The sequence below is a fragment of the Hibiscus syriacus genome, unplaced genomic scaffold (assembly GCF_006381635.1).
Source record: "Hibiscus syriacus cultivar Baekdansim isolate YM2019G1 unplaced genomic scaffold, ASM638163v2 tig00113123_pilon, whole genome shotgun sequence".
Classification (NCBI taxonomy): Eukaryota; Viridiplantae; Streptophyta; class Magnoliopsida; order Malvales; family Malvaceae; genus Hibiscus; species Hibiscus syriacus.
This window is the reverse complement of record NW_024063443.1, coordinates 928,148-946,192: the sequence shown is the minus strand read 5'-3', so window position 1 is coordinate 946,192 and position 18,045 is coordinate 928,148. Positions and strand designations below refer to the sequence as shown.

General features: G+C 37.3%; 6 protein-coding genes and 1 long non-coding RNA gene across 7 annotated transcripts; 3 read left to right on the top strand and 4 right to left on the bottom strand.

Annotated features, from left to right (window-relative positions):
- The first annotated feature begins 1,096 nt into the window (after positions 1-1,096).
- Positions 1,097-2,022, top strand: LOC120185385 (UDP-glycosyltransferase 79B6-like). The gene is made up of 3 exons (XM_039189620.1): positions 1,097-1,263; positions 1,300-1,706; positions 1,775-2,022. The coding sequence occupies exons 1-3, from the start codon at positions 1,097-1,099 to the stop codon at positions 2,020-2,022; spliced, it is 822 nt and encodes a 273-aa protein (XP_039045551.1).
- Positions 2,023-3,133: 1,111 nt separating this feature from the next.
- LOC120185497 (LOB domain-containing protein 1-like) lies at positions 3,134-3,836 on the top strand. Its single transcript, XM_039189697.1, has 2 exons — positions 3,134-3,307; positions 3,478-3,836. The coding sequence occupies exons 1-2, from the start codon at positions 3,152-3,154 to the stop codon at positions 3,790-3,792; spliced, it is 471 nt and encodes a 156-aa protein (XP_039045628.1). The 5' UTR covers positions 3,134-3,151; the 3' UTR covers positions 3,793-3,836.
- A 607-nt stretch (positions 3,837-4,443) lies between these two features.
- LOC120185494 (uncharacterized protein At3g28850-like) lies at positions 4,444-5,633 on the bottom strand. Its single transcript, XM_039189694.1, has one exon. The coding sequence runs from the start codon at positions 5,579-5,581 to the stop codon at positions 4,448-4,450; it is 1,134 nt and encodes a 377-aa protein (XP_039045625.1). The 5' UTR covers positions 5,582-5,633; the 3' UTR covers positions 4,444-4,447.
- A 659-nt stretch (positions 5,634-6,292) lies between these two features.
- LOC120185496 (nuclear pore complex protein NUP1-like) lies at positions 6,293-7,985 on the bottom strand. Its single transcript, XM_039189696.1, has 3 exons — positions 7,794-7,985; positions 7,396-7,677; positions 6,293-7,317 (listed from the first exon to the last, which is right to left on the bottom strand). Exon 3 carries the CDS (start codon positions 7,171-7,173, stop codon positions 6,514-6,516), a length of 660 nt encoding a protein of 219 aa, XP_039045627.1. The 5' UTR covers positions 7,174-7,317; positions 7,396-7,677; positions 7,794-7,985; the 3' UTR covers positions 6,293-6,513.
- A 1,644-nt stretch (positions 7,986-9,629) lies between these two features.
- On the bottom strand, positions 9,630-12,609 carry LOC120185493 (protein RBL-like). The gene is made up of 5 exons (XM_039189693.1): positions 12,449-12,609; positions 12,269-12,367; positions 10,606-11,687; positions 10,283-10,532; positions 9,630-9,999 (listed from the first exon to the last, which is right to left on the bottom strand). The coding sequence occupies exons 1-5, from the start codon at positions 12,465-12,467 to the stop codon at positions 9,800-9,802; spliced, it is 1,650 nt and encodes a 549-aa protein (XP_039045624.1). The 5' UTR covers positions 12,468-12,609; the 3' UTR covers positions 9,630-9,799.
- An 889-nt stretch (positions 12,610-13,498) lies between these two features.
- Positions 13,499-15,000, top strand: LOC120185498. Its single transcript, XR_005522127.1, has 2 exons — positions 13,499-13,684; positions 14,715-15,000. It is a non-coding gene; the product is annotated as an uncharacterized LOC120185498 (long non-coding RNA).
- A 329-nt stretch (positions 15,001-15,329) lies between these two features.
- Positions 15,330-17,799, bottom strand: LOC120185384 (ethylene-responsive transcription factor WRI1-like). Its single transcript, XM_039189619.1, has 6 exons — positions 17,609-17,799; positions 17,455-17,537; positions 17,328-17,336; positions 17,157-17,245; positions 16,866-17,067; positions 15,330-15,850 (listed from the first exon to the last, which is right to left on the bottom strand). The coding sequence occupies exons 1-6, from the start codon at positions 17,797-17,799 to the stop codon at positions 15,330-15,332; spliced, it is 1,095 nt and encodes a 364-aa protein (XP_039045550.1).
- Positions 17,800-18,045: the final 246 nt, after the last annotated feature.

Sequence of the window (18,045 nt, the reverse complement as noted above, 5' to 3'; positions counted from 1 at the left end):
GAGTACTTCAAATATTAAAAGTTATAAAAATATCTCTCGACTATATGACATTATAACATTGTTTTGTTAAGTTATCTGACTATTAAAAGTTATAAAATGGTCACCCAACTATTCATATATTTCAAATTCGTCCTTTTCTATTAAAAAATTGATAGTCGTCTAGACGTTAACCTACTGATTGAGATTTGATATAATCATATTTTAATGATGTTTATTGCCACCACCGTTGCTTTTAAGCACTGACTCGATGACATAATATTTAAAACACTGGCTCGACGATATAATATAAACAAATATTTGATCTACAAAGTACAACTCAAACAATCTTAAGATCATATTTTATCATATCTCAATCAACAAGTTAACGTTCAACTCAGAGATTGCTAATTTTTTAGCGGAAAAAGATGAGTTTAGAATATATGAATAGATAATTATTTTATAACTTTTAATAGTCGATGAACTCAACAAAATAGCTCCCTATAGTAGAAGGATAAATTTGTAACTTTTAATATTCAATAGATTCAACAAAGCAGTACCCTTATAGTTGAGGACCATTTGTGTTTTTTACCCTTTATATAAATGGCATTTGTTGTGCAATCTAGAACTTGGGGTTTATAATTTAGGCCAACCAGATTAGCCTCGTATCACCCATTGTATCAGCAAAAAAGATGAGCAAGTCTGATTTTTCCAAAGATTCACGTGGCCATGTTTCCATGGGTTGCCTATGGTCACTTCATCCCCTTCCTTAATCTCTCAAATAAGCTTGCTCAAAAGGGCCATAAAATATCCTTCCTTTTGCCTAAAGGAGTTCAGCCGAAGCTTGAAAACATGAACCGATTCCCCAGCCTGATTCAATTATTCCCTCTCCTTGTCCCTCAAGTGGATGGCCTCCCTCCAGGTGCTGAAACAACATCTGTTGTTCCCATGAACCAACAAAAGCACCTTGCTTTTTCCGTTGACCAAACCAAAGATAAAGTTGAATCCATCTTCTAGGTTCTGAAACCTAGCGTGTTTTTTTTATGATTTCTGGTTTTGGATCCCTGACTTGGTTCGCCAACTCGGGATCATCCCCATATTCTATGCAGTGGCTTGCTCAATGGGGATGGGGAGTGCGTTTAGCCCTAAGGAAATAACCAAGGAAATGACGGTAGAAGAGGCGCTTAGCCCTTCTTCCACTGTGAGATTCAAAGCTGAAGAGCTTCCTTTATTGTCGTTTGTCACTGAGGATTTCGGGAGTGGACTGTCATGTGGAGAACGGATGAGGTGAAGTTCGGTTGAAAGTGACGCTCTTGCCTTCAGGACTTACCGTGAACTCGAGGGACAATTTCTTGACTACATCACTCAAGAATCTGGGAAGCCTGTCTTGTTATCGGGGCCTTGTTTGCCTGAAACAAAGATCCAACGATTCGATGAGAAATGGGTTTGTTGGCTAAGCCAGTTCGAGCTAGGGTCTGTGGTGTTTTGCGCATTCGGAAGCAAGAGTGAGTTGCAGAGAGATGAGTTCCAGGAGTTGGTTCTGGGGTTCGAGTCATGTGGGCTGCCGTTTTTGGTAGCTTTAAAGCCACCCAAAGGATGCTCGACTGTTGAAGCAGCACTTCCTGAGGGGTTTGTAGAGAGGGTTGAAGGAAGAGGGTTGGTTCATGGTTATTGGGTTCCACAACAGCTGTTGTTGCACCACCCTAACATCGGGTGTTTCGTCAACCACTGTGGGTATGGATCGATGTGGGAGTTTTGCTTAGTGACTGTCTGGTCATGTTGATTCCTCAAATTCCAGATCAAATCCTGAACAAAAGGTGGACGGTGAATGAACTCAAGATCGGTGGTGAAGTTGAGAGAGGTAAAAACAGACGGGTCTCAAAGGAGTCATTGAATGAAGCCATCAAGTTGGTAATGGACAAGGACAATGAATCTGCTAAGATGTTGAGGGCAAACCATGTCAAGCTTACGCAAACACTTTGTAGCAGTTATCTTCATGAAGAATATATCAACAATTTCATTCAAGCTCTGCATCATCTTGTCTAAAAGTAGTCTTAACTTGCAAAACAAGATGGATATATAAATAATACCCAAACAAGGAAAAGATTGATCCTTTACTCTTTGAACTCGCATAAGATGAGAAGATATCGTGAACATCCTTAATTACTCAACCAATTAATATATCTTATCATCTTGACTTTAATAAAAGCATAAGTAAAACAAAATATTTCTCGTACCAAAATTCAAATTATCATATTTTTAAAGACAGCTATCATTGTTTTTAGGATAAACTAAATATTTAGTACATAAACTATTGTTTTAGTGCCATCTTGGTACTCAAATTTTATTTTGTTTTAACTTTATATATGCACAATTCTGAAACCTAAATCAAACGTTACGTATAATTTTGAAAGAATAAAATTTGAGTATCAAAGTGAAACAAAAATTATAGTTTAGATACTAAATGTATGATTTGCCCAAATAAGGGTTCATGCACGTCGGATTTTAGATAAAACGTGTATAAATTCGAGTTGAATTGAACGAATTTGTATTTAACAAGTATTTGTTTAATTATAATGATCTTGTGTCGTTGTCATTAACGATAGGGAGAGCTGGCAGAAGCAAGGCAAGCAAGCCCAATAACTTTGCCGATACAACCGCGACTCATTAGGCTACGTGGTCTCTGGGGAAAGGCTAGGCCATCAACAAGTAGTTACGTACGTGCCCCACTTAGATGAGAAATTATTTGATGAATGAGGTTCACCACGTCATTCGTAATCCCAACTAATAAGGTACATCCATCTTAAAGGTAACTTTTAAATAACTACATACTCTTATTTTACATGTAGAAAATATATGAAAATTCATCTTAAAAAAAATAACGTGGACAAATCTAATTAGTTAAGACCACAAATGACGTAGTGAGTCAGGTCCATCTAATAATTTTTTCACTTAGATTTTTATATTATAATCATATCTCATACTGTAATCCATGATGTCATGTTTTCATACCACATGGCCTACCAAATTTTTGCTTCATTAGCAGTATAAATATAGCCAACTCAACTCTTTTCATCTCATTTCTAGGATGGGATGCATCGATCCAACTCCTATTTCTCATCTTACTACTAACACTACATGTTATTCTCAATCTCCTTCTCCCCCTCCTCAGCCGATGGTGGTTATTAGCCCTTGTGCCGCTTGCAAGATTTTAAGGAGAAGGTGTGCCGATAAATGTGTATTGGCACCTTATTTTCCTCCTACCGAACCAGCGAAGTTCGCCATTGCTCATCGTGTCTTTGGGGCTAGCAACATCATCAAGTTCGTGCAGGTGCTTTACTTATCGTCTCCTCCTGCAAGTTAACATTCCCTCGTATGAATAGAATTATACACCATATGTATTTGTTTTACTTTTGGGTATGATGGACAGATAGATATTTCTTTTAGCTGTTAAAGGTACAGGTAACATCAAAGTTTGTAAATCATTCGTGTGTTTATCAGGAACTTCCAGAGGGTCAAAGGTCGGATGCGGTGAGCAGCATGGTTTATGAGGCAAGCGCAAGGATCCGTGACCCGGTCTATGGGTGTGCGGGGACGATTTGCCAGTTGCAAAAGCAAGTGGATGAGCTGCAAGCACAGTTGGCCAGAGCTCAAGCTGAAGTGGTCAACATGCAATTGCAGGTGGAGATGGGACACTCCTCTCCTCAACCCAATTCCCAGCAATCCCATGTTGACGCTTCCGTAACCCACCCAAGCTTTATGGAAGACGACCACCACAACTACTTAGGCTCGCTTTGGGAGCCTCTTTGGACTTGATGAATGCTCCAAAGGAGGACAAAGTTGAAAGACAATGAACTAATATGAGGGTTATCAGTATATTTAGCTCATCTCCATTGATTTATAATATAAACAATATATATACTTGTATGTATGCATCCGGAACATACAGTAAGAGGCAAGGCAGTAGTATATGCCCCCTTGTTGCTCAAGTTGTATTTCTATGCTCAATATTGAAATTTTAACAACTTTTAGGTGACCTATTTTTTTTCTTTGACTTCAAATAATCAAAATTCAAAAATTAAATTCATTTATTTGTCAAACTAGCTTTTGACCATCTCTTTCGTTAAGTTAAATTTCAAATCAATCTAAAAATAATCTCAAATTACTTTTTTTAAATAGAAAAATCCTTTTATAGTCACACTTCCTAATCATTTTTAGTCTCTTTTTCAATCACTTAAAAATATGAATAATCATTTTAGTCTTTGTTGTTACTCCACAATCGTACTTACAATTGCCGCAATAACTATTTCTAATACAATAGTAATAAATGTAACAGAATCGAAAACACGATGACAACTACAATTTAAATAAGTATATATTTATGATTTAATTTTACATCAATGTTCAAAGACAACAAATTAAGGAATCGGAGAAACAATGTTTTACAAATAACACCTCCCAAAACAAAAATTCAGCAGCAAAGAGGGCAAACAATCAGACCATTCTCATTGCACTGCGTGCATTTACAGGACAAACCATCATCGGAAATGATCTTATGACTGCCATTGCAGGCGAAACAAAGCAGAAACCGAACACCACCACATCCTTCACAAGAGCCGTTACGAGTATCCAAAGGTATGCCATTGAAGAGCACCTTAAACTTGCCTTGCTCATGCAACGTAAGAACTTGGTCGGCTCCGCCGATGTATCTACCTTTAATGAACAACCTCGGAGGCATCACCTTTCCGCCCAAAACCCTCCATAATTCCTCCCTGTATTCCTCGTGCATCGATACGTCTCTTTCGTAGAATATCACTCTGAAACTCTCCAGCAGGAACCGCAAGCTGTTGCAGTCCTCGAAGGTCTTTCGTATTCCTTTCAGAGTTGTCGTGTACAGGATGACGGAACCGTCGCTTCCGGGCGGACACTTCTCTTCGAATCGTAATAGAGGATCGGCATCTGCATCATCGTCATCGATTCTTGCCTTTTTCTCCGCTTCTTTTCTACTGCTTTCATCGTTGTCTTCCAGGGTTATTGTCTTCTTCTCGAGTACATTCTCCTCCTCTATTCTTGCTCTCCTCTCTTCTTCATTCATCTTCATATGCTCCTTTACGGCTTGTTCAAATGCAGCCAGTAGGTTAGGGTCGAAGAGGGTACAAGAATTCAAATCCGGCTTCCGAAAACACGACACGTCGATCTCCGATAACGGGGCGGGAGTACTCTGCCTACAATTCACATTCGCATTCTCTTTCTCAGCATGTGGCGTAATATTCTCTTTATCGTCAACCTCTTCATTCAAATCCATTTCTGCTGCTTCTTCTTCTTCATCATCGTCGTCGGTTTCAAGATCTTTCATCAGCTCCGTTACATCAATGACTTCAGGCTGATTCTCGACAGCACTTGCAGAGCTCTGTTTGATGTTTTCTTGCTCTGATACTGATGGTTTGGTGAACAACTTGGGTTGTTCATCGGGAATCGATGATTTTGGGAAAGAATCCATAAACCCATCTATTGCTAACACTTGAAGAACACGATCTGGCTTTAGGTAACCAACTGGTTTGATTGATTTAAGCTTCTTCAAGAGCTTTCCTTTCACACTCTTCATTCTTCTTCCTTTTTGATTTTTCCACTCCAGAAAAGATCCAGATGCTCAATTTACCTGACAAAAGGCAACCTAAATCGATGATTTTGGTGTTCCAATCAATCTAACAAAACACACAAGCTTCAAGAAGGGGCCCCAGTTTCCAACGGCTAGAATATATTTTTAAAATTTCGGAAACTGGAATCCGATGCTCTGGAAGGTCAACTGCAGCCGTAAGATTGTTCCACGTGGGACATAGATATAGATGGGGTTAATGAGTGAGTAACGGTCATAATTTGCTTTGATCCTGTGAGGGTGTGTTACCCTATTCCATTAGCTTTCCGTTTTTTGATTTGGTTACATTAATATTTTAATTAAAAAATTATTATATTTTGGTATATATATTAATTAATATTTAAAAGTATATTGTGAATTTCATGTTATAATTTAAAACATTTAGTATAATTATGTTGTTTGATGTTTGACAAATACCAGTACAAAAACTATAAATACCAGTAAAAGTAGCACATTTGTAAAATAAAAAAATTAGCAAGTTCAAGTACTAAATTAGTTTAAAAAACACAAAGTTATCCAAATTACAGTGGAAGAAATAAACAGTTGGGGCCAATTAAGAAAGTGGAGGGATCTAAAAATGAAATTCATAAGCATAGTACCCTCGTTTTTATGTTTACAATAAAGATGAGGGTACACAGCAATTCACAATTGCTGAAACCTGAAAAAGCTCTCATATCGCCTAATTAAAACTTGGTACAAATGTACTGCTCACTCGGAACACCATATAAAATGGTGACAGATTCTGCCACAACCCTAACAAAACACTGGAAAACTGTATATGCTTACGCATACTCAGAGCAGTCGAAGTTCTAGACTGCCTTAACAATCCTGCCAGCAGTTCACATGGTTACAACTCATAGCAACGATCATCGTGTGCCTTTTTACTTCTTCCGCTGCCTGCGGGCCTTCACAAATCTTCTGGCGGACTTGTCACTACCACCAGACCCCAATGAGAAGCTCCCTCCGGCACCTAACTCCTGATTGCTAGAAGCCTGAAATGGTGATGGATTATGAGGTGTGGTTGGTTGGGCTCCAAATTGAAACGTCGATCCTCCTGGGTTTGATGCACTGAAAGGAGACCCAGATGGCGGTTGACCAAATGTCGAAACAGCCGGTGAAGCCTGAACAGTGTTCTCTGCCATCGTATCCTCCATTTGATCATTACTCCTGGATGGGGTTGATCCAAACACCAAGCTGGGACTGGAGATACCAAACACAGACTGCAATGGGGTAGCACATACAGCTGGGGCTGACCCAAACACCACGCCTGGACTGGAGTTACCAAACACAGGCTGTGATGGAGTAGCAACTGCAGCTGAAGTGAAAGAAAATGAGGAGTTTGAGGAGGCACCAGTGGATGACCCAAAGAGGCTAGGTGCACTGCTGGGGGCAGTAACAGAAGCCAATGATCCAAAGGAAAATCCCGATGATGATGAACCAAATATGGGCGACTTAGGGGCTTGCCAACTGAAACCAAATGTGCCAGAAGCAATGCCACTGCCAGAACTCAAAGAATTTGTTTCTGAAGAGGAAGAATTCATTCCAAAAGTGGCCTCTGAACCAAAAGGTTTAGCTACAGATGCTCATGACCCAAACACGAAACTGCCAGATATTCTATTTTGCTTCCATACACTTTGAGACGATGATAATGGTCCACCAGAAGCACCACTTGAAGTGCCAGCACCCTTGGGAAGGTGTTAACAACTATAATAAGAAATACAATAAGAAATTATGAAAGAGAAACTGATTGTTGAGTGTTGAACCTTGAGGACAAGTGCTGAGTTAACCTGGAATAAGGTGTTCGTGCCATGCTATATATTGCAGACCTGCCCCATGATCTTGGGGTCGCAAAACCATTTCCAGGACTCCCAACATGGCCTGATCTTGGCACAAAAGACCTTATGGGTGACTTAGAAGGGAAACTTTTATTGTTAAGCAAAGCTGAATCTGCTTTAGGCACTTGCTTGTGTAATCTAAGCATAGACACAGATACATATTGAGGCCTACTGCCCATGTAAGCTTTTGCAAGCTCAGCAGTCAAGGACCTGTAACACCATCGAAGTTTTTTATTTCCATCTTTTAATTTAAAATAATAAACTTAGAAAAAGACACTAAAGGATATTTTACCCAAAAGCAAAATGAAGGAAAGAGAACTACTTACAGTTGAGTTGACAATAGGTGTGGAAATAAGATGGTTCTCAGTACCATTTTCTCTAACTGGGGTCTCTGGAAACTTTTCTTTCTTGCCATATTGTACAACTGTTTTCCCATTAGACACAATTTCTTCATTTCCACCAGGAAAATCAACAGTTCTTGAATGTAGTAAACTCGTCAAATGATCAATTTCAGATCTGCAAAAGACTAATAATAATCATTATGGAACTAAGAAAATACATGTTGAAAGAATTACTAGTCAAAAATAAAGAAATATGATAAGCCCACCAAAATAAGGCAGGTAAAGTTTATTCCCATCAAAGCGGAAACATGAAAGAAAATCACAGAGCATGACACCAGCGTGTGTGGATTGGAAATAAGGTAGTACAGCAGAAGGTTGCAAGAATAACTAGAATAAGCATATGCATGAAAAGATATAATCGGATTCAAATTCTCAGCTTTTCTTCCATGTGAAGGAATCTGAGAGAAGGAAATTCCAGGATCCTTATGCACAAGAGCATGCAATCAAAAACTACAAATTATCAGAGTAAATGCCACCAACTTGATTTAGCAAAGGTATCTTAAAACAAAGTTGCACAATTAACCATGCATTTCAGCTTGACATCAATTGAATGCAATTAAAGATCATCTTGTCTGGTAAATGTCTTGCGCTTCAAAATTTCCTCAAGTTCAGCAAATCCACCTTCCTCAGTGTGATTACTGGGATTCTCACGTTCCATGTTGGTTCTTTGCACAAGAAAAGTATCCTGTGATGACAATTTTTAAAAATATATCAGTATATAAGTTGGGATCATCATAGAGAAATCGCTCAATTTTTAAAAATATATAATCACACCCCAATAAAAGATTAGTGGCGACTTCTCGAACCACATTTTATCTTTAACCGTTCATCAAATTATTTTGAAACGAGACCGCTCCCTTTTCTAAAACGGTTTCGTCAATATGGGTTACCAAGGACTGTCGTATACCTAATCAAGATTACTTAGCTAAAGGAAAATTTTGCATTTTATACCCCAACTTTCATGTTTGGCACCTCGATCGCATGGGACCAGACCATCGACTGATTCTCCTTCAGCATGATGTTGAGCTCAATATTGGTCGAAACCGCCCGTTCCGATACATTGCAGCCTGGAACGAACATCTGCAATTCCACGATTTCTTGCAATCAATGTGGCGTGAGGAAAAAGATCTTGTCAAAAACTTGCAAAAGTTTACTACAGGGATTAAAAATGAAACAATAAAAGGTTATTGATAGCCAGGATTAGCGATATTGAGAGTGTTACAAAGTTATCACTCTGATTTCTTATGTGAGCTTGAAACTAGACTTCGGACATATTTAGAAGTGGTTTTAGATCAGGAAGAAAGCTTATGACGAAGAAAAACAGGTTTGAACTAGGCTCTTTGGGTGACCAGAATACTAGACTTTTCCATGCTCGAGGACTTTTCCCTTGTGTATCGCAAGGTAAGTTGGACAGACTAGCCATGCCCCTATCAGATGAGGAGGTGCGAGCTGTGTTCTTCGATATGCCTCCATTAAAATCACCTGGGATCGATGGAATTCGTGCAACATTTTACCAAAAAATTAGGAAGTGGTAGATGCCACAATGTGGTAAAGCAAGACAGTCAGGTGGGAGTGGAGATTGTCAGGTTCGAGCAAGAAGCGGTTGAATTCGGGGTCGAGATTCTGCTCCAGAGCTTCATTCTTGGGATTAATAAAAAATATTGTATAATTTTTGAAAAGAAATACTAAAAGTACAAAATTTGTTAAAATGTGATTATAAGACAAACAGCCTGCTGGTGTTAAGGTATTGATGTCCACCATAGCAAAAACAAGTGTTGCCCTGACCATGTGTACCATAGCATTTGTGTAGGTGATATGTGCATCTACGGATAGTAAACTCATTCGCCAATCTCTTAAAATGGGAAAATTGATATACATAGCTCTAAGCTGTCCATCAACAAGTTTTCCCTTCGAAGGACAATTATGATAACCTAGTAATCATCAGATCCATCATCCGCAAATAAACCATTGCCATAATCCTGATCAACAACAGATTTATTTTTTGCTTTTGATAACCTACCAGAAGATTTCAAGGGTTTCATTGGCTTCTGCACCTTCTCTGCCTGCAACTCCAACCCCTTCTCTGACAGCTTCCGTTTTCTTTTCGACTGATTGCCTCCGCCTGTGTCCTCTGTAACAAACACACAAATAATAGTGTTAAGCATAATCCACACACATAATTACTTATCAAAACACAAAGTCGGGAATTCTATTTTCTATGAAGTTGGCATCGACACTGCTAACTTAAGAGTAACCCGAAAGGTTGGCCAACAACTCATTTGGATTTTAAACTCAATTACTCGAGAACCTATTCTACCAATGAACTCGACTATTCTATACAGCCATCATACTATTCCGGTTAATCTGGACTAAGAACATTAAAACATTTATCACATTTGAGGGGGGAGATTTACCTTCAAGTGGACTCGAGGCATTGTGGGCTGCTTGTCCATTCTCTTCTGAGAGAGGGGATTCGGAATGATTACTATCGATCAACTTCGATGAACTTCCCACGCATTTGCCCTGCTGCCGGGGATCATCGGGACAAGGAATGACAGGCAAGAAGCGTAACTCCTCTTGTGACTTGTCGGAATCACTGAAGGGATCCTTCTCCACTGTCACAATATCAACTTCATCATCTTCATTTATATCCGATTCTTTCACCTGCAACAGAAAGAACATTTTAGAAACAAAAAGTTGAGCAAAATATTCATGCACAATCTTTGTTTTACATCACCTTTTCAGTTTCAGGCACCAGATCAAACTCGTCTTCTCGTTCTACGTACTCCTCATTTTCTTCAAGTTCTTTGAAATCAGGAGCAAATGCGCTCCAGTTTTCAGTGTAGTCTTTAGCCCAAATGTAAACCAAGCCAGTCAAGGAAACAGAAACAATTATAGGGTGGACAGGGTGCCACGCTAAATCAAACACAGCTTCCTTTGGACCTTCAAGTATTTTTACAAGATGACCAGCCCTGTCCCATATGTACATCTTATGCTCTCCTTTGATAGCAGAAGCAGCTATTACCCACTCACCGTCACCGCTGAAACAAGGTGCTTTCCAATGGATCTTCGTGATTGAATCTTGAAACTCCCGAAAAAGAATCAAGCATTTGGATCCAACAACCTTCAGCTTCTCGAGTGTATCTTCCTCTTTGATGGTCTTATTGAGGTCATCAAGAGCTCCAAGTCCATCTTTTAAAGGCAGAATATTTTCATAAATCCTGATAATTCTATCATTTGAATTTGTAAGGAGATATTGTCCATTTCTGCTGAAAACAATGTTTTTTATCATAGCACCACCGGAAATTGGAACCATAGCCAGTACTTTAACATTTGTTTGATCTATTATAAGTATTTCACCTTTCGAGTTCCCCACATAAACCAGATCTCCATTCTTGTTGAAGCAGGCAGCAGTCAGTGTATAAGAGGTTCCATCAGGGAACTTGTTGCGAGAGAGTGGAGCAACGTTTCCCATATCAGAAACAGTGACTGGGAGTGCAGTTGTGCCTCCGGTACTTAAGTCTACAATCATTGGCGCAGATGATAGGGGGCAAGCTAAGCAGACAGATGGCGTTGAAGAACCCGGATGTAGACGAGCTTGTAGAGGCGTTTGCTGCAGAACAATACGAGTAATCTTCTCACCGTTGACTACATCCCAAAGTGTCAACGACTTGTCAGCAGCAGACACAAGAATTCGATGACCATACTTTGACCAGCAGATACTCGTTATGGCAGCAGTACAGTCTCTATCTCTAAGCTCCTTGGCGATGCCCCTGGTCTCAAAATCCCAAATAACACAACTTCCATCAGAGCAACCAGCTGGCATAAAACGCAAAAACCACAAACATATACACGACATGAGAATTACAGGCATGATTTTCTTAAACGCATAATCGCAGGTTCGGCAGAAAAAGGGTCAGAAGAGTGATACTTCAAAATACCAAAAACCGCAATTCATCATCCTTTCCCCAGCCAACTAAATATCCCGCATTTCAGCTATAAATAAACTTATCAAATTAAACATAAATTAGGAAACCGAATCAAATGAAAACTTGGAAAGAATATAGAACATAAGCAAATACTGTTTGAGCAAAATCATATACGAGGGAAAGATATCACATTTTCCCTGTTTTTCTTCTTCAAAAACAGTGTTATGTTTATTAACAATTACTGATGGATTTTCTTTCCCTCCTGCAAATTGTAGTTAACAATAGAAACCAAGTAAGCTTTAACACCAAAAGAATATAATTTGCAACTCCAACTAGCTGAATTCGCTAGGAAACACACCCATTTGAGAATAAGGGGAAAATAGCACTTCAATAAAAAAAATACTCAACATACATAGCAGTTAATTTCTTTTAAAAGAATGACAGAGGGGGGGGGGAGAGAGAGAGAGATACCAGCGAGAAGGGTTCCACGGCGATTAAAGGCAATGCATTTCATAACCCCATGCTCCAGATACTCTTCTATCACCTCTGGGAAATCTCCTTGCAATGGATCTTCTCCAAATAAAACCCAATTTTAGAAAGCCGAAAATAACAAGAAAAAAGTAATTTTTGAAAAGAGAGAAGAAGCCTTACCAATAATTGGGGCATTCATCTTCTGCTGCTTTTGATGGGGTTGAAGCTCCTACTGAGACAGACACCCAAAGAGGAATGAATTTTCGAAGAACAACTGAATAAACCCTTTCCCCTTAAATTTGGAAGAATATTGAAAATTGTTTACCCTAACGTTTACCTTATTCTCTATCGAATGTTATTTGATCAATAGTGCGTCATAGAATTTAGTCTATATGTTTGGTATGTTGACGCTTAGCCCTTCAAATGTTAATGACTTAATATAAAAATAAGTCCCTAAATTATACTCAAAATTAATTTTTAGTACCTAAAGAATTTTTCGTTAAAAATAGGTGATTGAAATTTTATCCGTTACATTTTTCGCTAAAAATATTTTAAAATATATTTAAAAAAAATTTAGACGTGACACATGTCACTTATATGTTTTTTTAACTGTAGGCACCTAATAATATAACGTAGAAAACTTTAGACGCCTATTTTTAACGAAAAATTCTTTAGACACAAACGTTTTTCGAGACATTTTTAAGCGCTTATTTTTGTATTAAGCCAACGTTCGATAGGATGTTTCAATCAGTTATGATTTCGATGAAGTTATAATTCTGATTGTTTGATGTGACATTTTTTATTCAATTTGTGATTGTGTCGAGTTAAGGAGTGTTATAACTTGAGGTGTAAATGAACAGAGTGTTTGGTGAATTGTTCATAAACCATTCAATTAACGTTCATTTATGAAGTTAAATGAACGAGTATGAATAAAATTTAATATTCGTTTAATAAACGAACGAACATGAACAAATGTGTGTTCGATTCATTTATGTTCATGAACAAGCTCGTTTATTAAATCGTTCGTTTATGTTCATGAATAAGCTCGTTTAATTTTTTTACATTTTAAATATTAGTGAAAATATATTCTAAATTGAATACATGATAAAACTTAAATTATAAACTATGAACCCTAAAAAGTTTAAGCACCAACTGTGTAGTTTTACCATTTACTCCTAATTATAACTCCAAAATTCTTTTCTCCTCTCTTTTCCCTTCAGCCTGCCGCTCTTCTCTAAAAAGTTTATTTTCTGTTTTCCCTAATTTTTTTCACGAAATTTATTAAACCCTGGATCTTTCTGTGAGGTCGTGTTGTACACCGTCGGTGTTTTACCCGTTTCTCTCAAATCGGTCGTCGACTACTGTACGAATTTGAGCTGCTGCAACGATACACGTCTTCAACAGAAACAAATTTAGGTATGTATAGTAAAAATCGAAAAGCCAAAGCTCATTTGTTTTTATATTTTTTATCCATTCATATTTGGAGCAGTAGTTTTGGCCTTAATGCCTTGACCGGAAACTGATATTGGGGCAAGTAAATAGTCAAAGGGTTGAACAAATTCTTTTTTGAGCTCGTTTGTTTTTAGATTTTTGATCCATTCATATTTGAAATAACACTTTAATCTTTCAATTGGAGGAGTTTGTTAGTTTTGAATTAGTTCAGTTCGAGTCTGATTAGCTATTGTTTTCAAAAATTTCAGTTTTTAATCCTGTTGAGTTCGAATTATTTTAGGTTCTAATCGGGTTAAAATAATAATCTAACTACTTACACGTATTTTTTTAGTTTGCTCAGTGATGTAAAATTTCTCATTGAATGATTAGTGTCTAATTATTTCACGTATTTTTAATTCGAATTATTAGTGTCTAAAATTTATTTTAGGTTTTTAGAATTTTTTAGTTTTGGATTACTTCATGTATTTTTTTAGGTTCTGAATTCTGACTATTGAATGATTAAGTACAGATTGTAAAATGTAGTGTAAAATTTCTTTGCTCAGCGATGCTTGCAAATGATTAAGTAGAGATTGATTCGATTGTTTGATTTACATAACATCAATTATCTTATTGAATGACAGTGAGAAGTCAAGATCGGTTCAATTGGGATTAAAATTAACTTCATCTTCAACTCAAGGATTTGTTGCATCTCTTGATAATTTTTTTAACAGTGAAAGAAAGATTACTTGGGTTGAAGTTCTTTAGTAATTATTATTATACTAACTCATTTTATAATTGTTTATAATTCTCTTATGTGCTCTAACTTTAAATGTTTATGTTACTGCTAATTTCGTTTTACTATTCTTAATGTTTATGTTACTGCTGATTTCGTTTTACAATTCTTTACTTTAAATGTTTATGTTACTGCTAATTGTTTATACCCTAAATGTTTATAATTGTCTATGTTGCTGCAAATTTTGTTTGACCATTCTTGATGTTTGTTTTTATTTCTTAGGTTCTGCAGGTGAATTGACTAACGATTTAGGAGGGATATTTTGGTTGTGCCTGCCATTTTATTTTGTTGTTTTGACTGTGTTGTTCGATATGTGACGGATGACGTTTTGCTAAGCTGCTACTCGTATGATTTGGTTGTTCCATTTTATTTTCAATTATTTTTTAAGGCGGAAATGTTCATGGATGTTTCTAAACATTGCTAGTATGTTTTAAGGTTGTATTTTGTTATTGTGGATTAGTATATAAGTTTTATTAGGTGATTCTGTTTTAATTTATTTTTTTCTATGTATTTAGTACCAATTTTGAACATATATAAATGAGCATTTTCGTGAACGCCAAACGAATATGTTCACGAACGTTAAATGAACATGTTCGCGAACGATAAACGAGCATATTCGCGAACGCTAAATGAACATGTTCATGAACGTGTAAACGAACTCTAAACGAACATGTTCACGAACACGTTCACGAGCGTTAAATGAACGAATACGAATACCTTTGAAAATAAATGAACGAACACGAACATGATATTGAAAAATTAAACGAATACGAATCGAACATTAACACCTTCAAATATAAACAAATGAACACGAATATAATCCTACTTCAACTTGCCTCATCCGACGGGCCATTCCCACTTGGCTGCGTTATCTTCATGCCTCAAGTCGAATATCAAGTCAATGTTATCGTTGAACGCTATATCATCGAACAGGTTTGGTGATTTGCCAGCTTTCTCGAGAGTGAAATCCGGAGCGGAAAAAGATGTCAACCCTGAATCCATGCAGAAACTCCATGCTAGCTCGTTGCCATCGGTCGTGTCCGTTCTGAACATGGTCGCGTTTTCAACACATAGAGGCAGCTGCGTTTGCATGTACTGAAAAAGCTGAGTTATATCAACAGCTTCTTCTAATCCTTGCTGTTGTTGCTGTTCCTGCGGCGGTTGTTCTTTTTCTTCAGGTTCTATCGGTCGAGCTTCTGCCGATTCGGGACTCTGTCCTTGCGGTTGATCAAGAAACAAAATCCCTTTCTGCTTCAAACGTTCTATGTAACGGCTGATGTCGAAATTGGTGACGGCATTAGCCCCCCGGTGCTCCAATGCTGCCATGTCATATGCTGCTGCTGCTTCCTCTTGTGTGTCTTCAAAACAGAGATTACAGTATACATATTTAATCTATTGATAAAATAATCTCGATTAAATACTGTATATGACTATATGTACTTTTTAAACCCTCATTTACACGTCTGTATGCCTATTAAATCAATGCGATACCTAATTATGTTGACTAAAAACTCTCGGGATTAACTTGCTACAAGGAATCATGCTTGGAAGACATAAACCCGACCCGACCTAACAAAAAAACCCGAATTTAATTGGAAAACTTGTTTTTCGAAAATCGGTCCCATTTTGTTTCCCAAGGCACGTGATCTCTGCCCCGCTTCGAACTCCGCTGGCCATCTCTTAATTACTAAAATTGACAATTTTCCAACTAGGCCCCAAATTTTTTGTCCATATTAATTTTGAATTTGAGATTTTTATTATTATTTTTTGAAATAAGATTTTTATTATTTTAATGATGTGATATTCTGAGATTTATTATTTAATATAATATTAAAGTGTCACATCGTTAAAAATACTAAATATATATGTTCTAACGTGGAAAGAAAATATTTGGGTACTAAATTAAAAAAGAAAACCAAATTCAGGATTAAAAGTTGTCGTATCCCAATTTTCATCGGCTTGAGCTTAAATGGGAAAGTGATGTTACGTGCTTAACACACGTGTATTTTGTATAGCCCTATTTTTAGTATATTTTTGACCAGCTTGGTAAATGTCTTTCTCCAACGGGCGTACTGAACTGGACAGACATTTAAAATTTACCTACCCCAAGAATCTCTTAGTTAAATAATTTAAACCACGTTTCATGGGAAGACTCTCGTAAAATTATTTTATCTATGAAAGTTACGGTAAATTATATATTTAGTTATTCACTATTCTAGTAAAATATAATCTTACGCATGATAATGGTATATATGATTTTAAGAAAATAAAGGAATTGGACAATGAAACCGAGATGGAAAATATAGGTGAGTGAGATGATGAGTAAAAGGGAATTACGGGGATAGAAGAATGGGATAGGGAATAGTAGCTGACCGTAAGTTCCTAAATAGAGATATTTGTTGCCGAAAACTCGACCAATTCGCGCTTCCCATTTACTATTGTGGTGATGCCTAGCCACCCCTCTGTATTTCGAGACTCCCCTCGAGAATCCACTACTCTGCCGCCGTAGGCAAGCCAAGTACTCTTCCTTCGTCACCTTCTTCATCTCTTCAATCTCTTTCTCATATCGATCTATCTGGTTTATATATATATAATCACATCATTTTCGCAATTCCTTTGCTTTTTTCCACACACCAAATCCAAAAGTAAAATGTTTAAAAATACCGGAAAATTCAAAGTGGTTTGGGTGCCCCAATGCTTGAGAGCTGCGAGATCATAGGTCCGTGCTGCATCTTCCTCGCTATCATAAGCCCCTGCACATCAGCACAATTCACTTTTTTTTTTGTTTCCCCGTGAATTTATTTACTGAATTATTTAGAAAGATGGAGGACTTACCCAAATAAACTGAGGCCACAAATGTGTAAATGCACGTTCACATGGAACAGGGCAATAAAAATAGGAAACAGAGTCAATAATCTGAACTGACGGACCAGAAATGAAACTGAACCATAAAATTCCTTACCCTGTTTTCCTTTCTTGCTCTGGATGTTATTCAATGAAGAGTTGTCCCAGAGGTGAGCCTCAAACCTCCCAGTCCATCTATGCCTTTTGTAACATCAAAATATCAGACATGCAATTCAAAATCAACCCCCCAAAAAACCCATAATTCTACGCACCTGGTGACTCCTCTGTAAACAGAGCTTCTTCTAGCAGAGTTAGCTTTCGAGCTACATTTCTCGTGAGTGTTTTGGTGTGTTCTAACCCTTTTACTCTTGGGTTTCTCTGATATTATTACGGGTATAGTTGAAGATGATGACGAAGGTGAAGCAATGGAAGCATTAGAAGAACGATCTAGAGACCTCTTCATTTCTTCTTTCTTTTTTCCCCCTGCACAAAATGAGTGCTGTTCAATGTATAAGCTTAAGACGATTGAGGGTTACCTGTTAATGACATTCTACTTATGCATACATATTGATGATGCGATAAGATTTGGCTTAAAAAAACGAATATATTTGTGAACATAAACGAACCGAATAAATTTTGTTTATTAAATGAACATAAAAAAAAATTAGTCATTTTTTTAACTTAATAAACAACTATTCTATAACATTTC

Excerpts from the sequence above, each read along its gene's own strand:
- LOC120185496 (XM_039189696.1), bottom strand. The coding sequence starts at position 7,173 with ATGAATTCTTCCTCTTCAGAAACAAATTCTTTGAGTTCTGGCAGTGGC.
- LOC120185497 (XM_039189697.1), top strand. The coding sequence starts at position 3,152 with ATGGTGGTTATTAGCCCTTGTGCCGCTTGCAAGATTTTAAGGAGAAGG. Across the intron at positions 3,308-3,477 it reads ACATCATCAAGTTCGTGCAG|GAACTTCCAGAGGGTCAAAG; the intron begins GTGCTTTACTTA and ends TGTGTTTATCAG.
- LOC120185494 (XM_039189694.1), bottom strand. The coding sequence starts at position 5,581 with ATGAAGAGTGTGAAAGGAAAGCTCTTGAAGAAGCTTAAATCAATCAAA.
- LOC120185385 (XM_039189620.1), top strand. The coding sequence starts at position 1,097 with ATGGGGATGGGGAGTGCGTTTAGCCCTAAGGAAATAACCAAGGAAATG. Across the intron at positions 1,264-1,299 it reads TCATGTGGAGAACGGATGAG|GACTTACCGTGAACTCGAGG; the intron begins GTGAAGTTCGGT and ends TCTTGCCTTCAG. Across the intron at positions 1,707-1,774 it reads CGGGTGTTTCGTCAACCACT|ATCAAATCCTGAACAAAAGG; the intron begins GTGGGTATGGAT and ends CTCAAATTCCAG.
- LOC120185384 (XM_039189619.1), bottom strand. The coding sequence starts at position 17,799 with ATGAAGAGGTCTCTAGATCGTTCTTCTAATGCTTCCATTGCTTCACCT. Across the intron at positions 17,538-17,608 it reads GTTTACAGAGGAGTCACCAG|GCATAGATGGACTGGGAGGT; the intron begins GTGCGTAGAATT and ends ATGTTACAAAAG. Across the intron at positions 15,851-16,865 it reads TCTCTATTTAGGAACTTACG|ACACACAAGAGGAAGCAGCA; the intron begins GTCAGCTACTAT and ends TCTGTTTTGAAG.
- LOC120185493 (XM_039189693.1), bottom strand. Across the intron at positions 10,533-10,605 it reads TGGTGCCTGAAACTGAAAAG|GTGAAAGAATCGGATATAAA; the intron begins GTGATGTAAAAC and ends TTTCTGTTGCAG. Across the intron at positions 10,000-10,282 it reads TGCCTCGAGTCCACTTGAAG|AGGACACAGGCGGAGGCAAT; the intron begins GTAAATCTCCCC and ends TGTTTGTTACAG.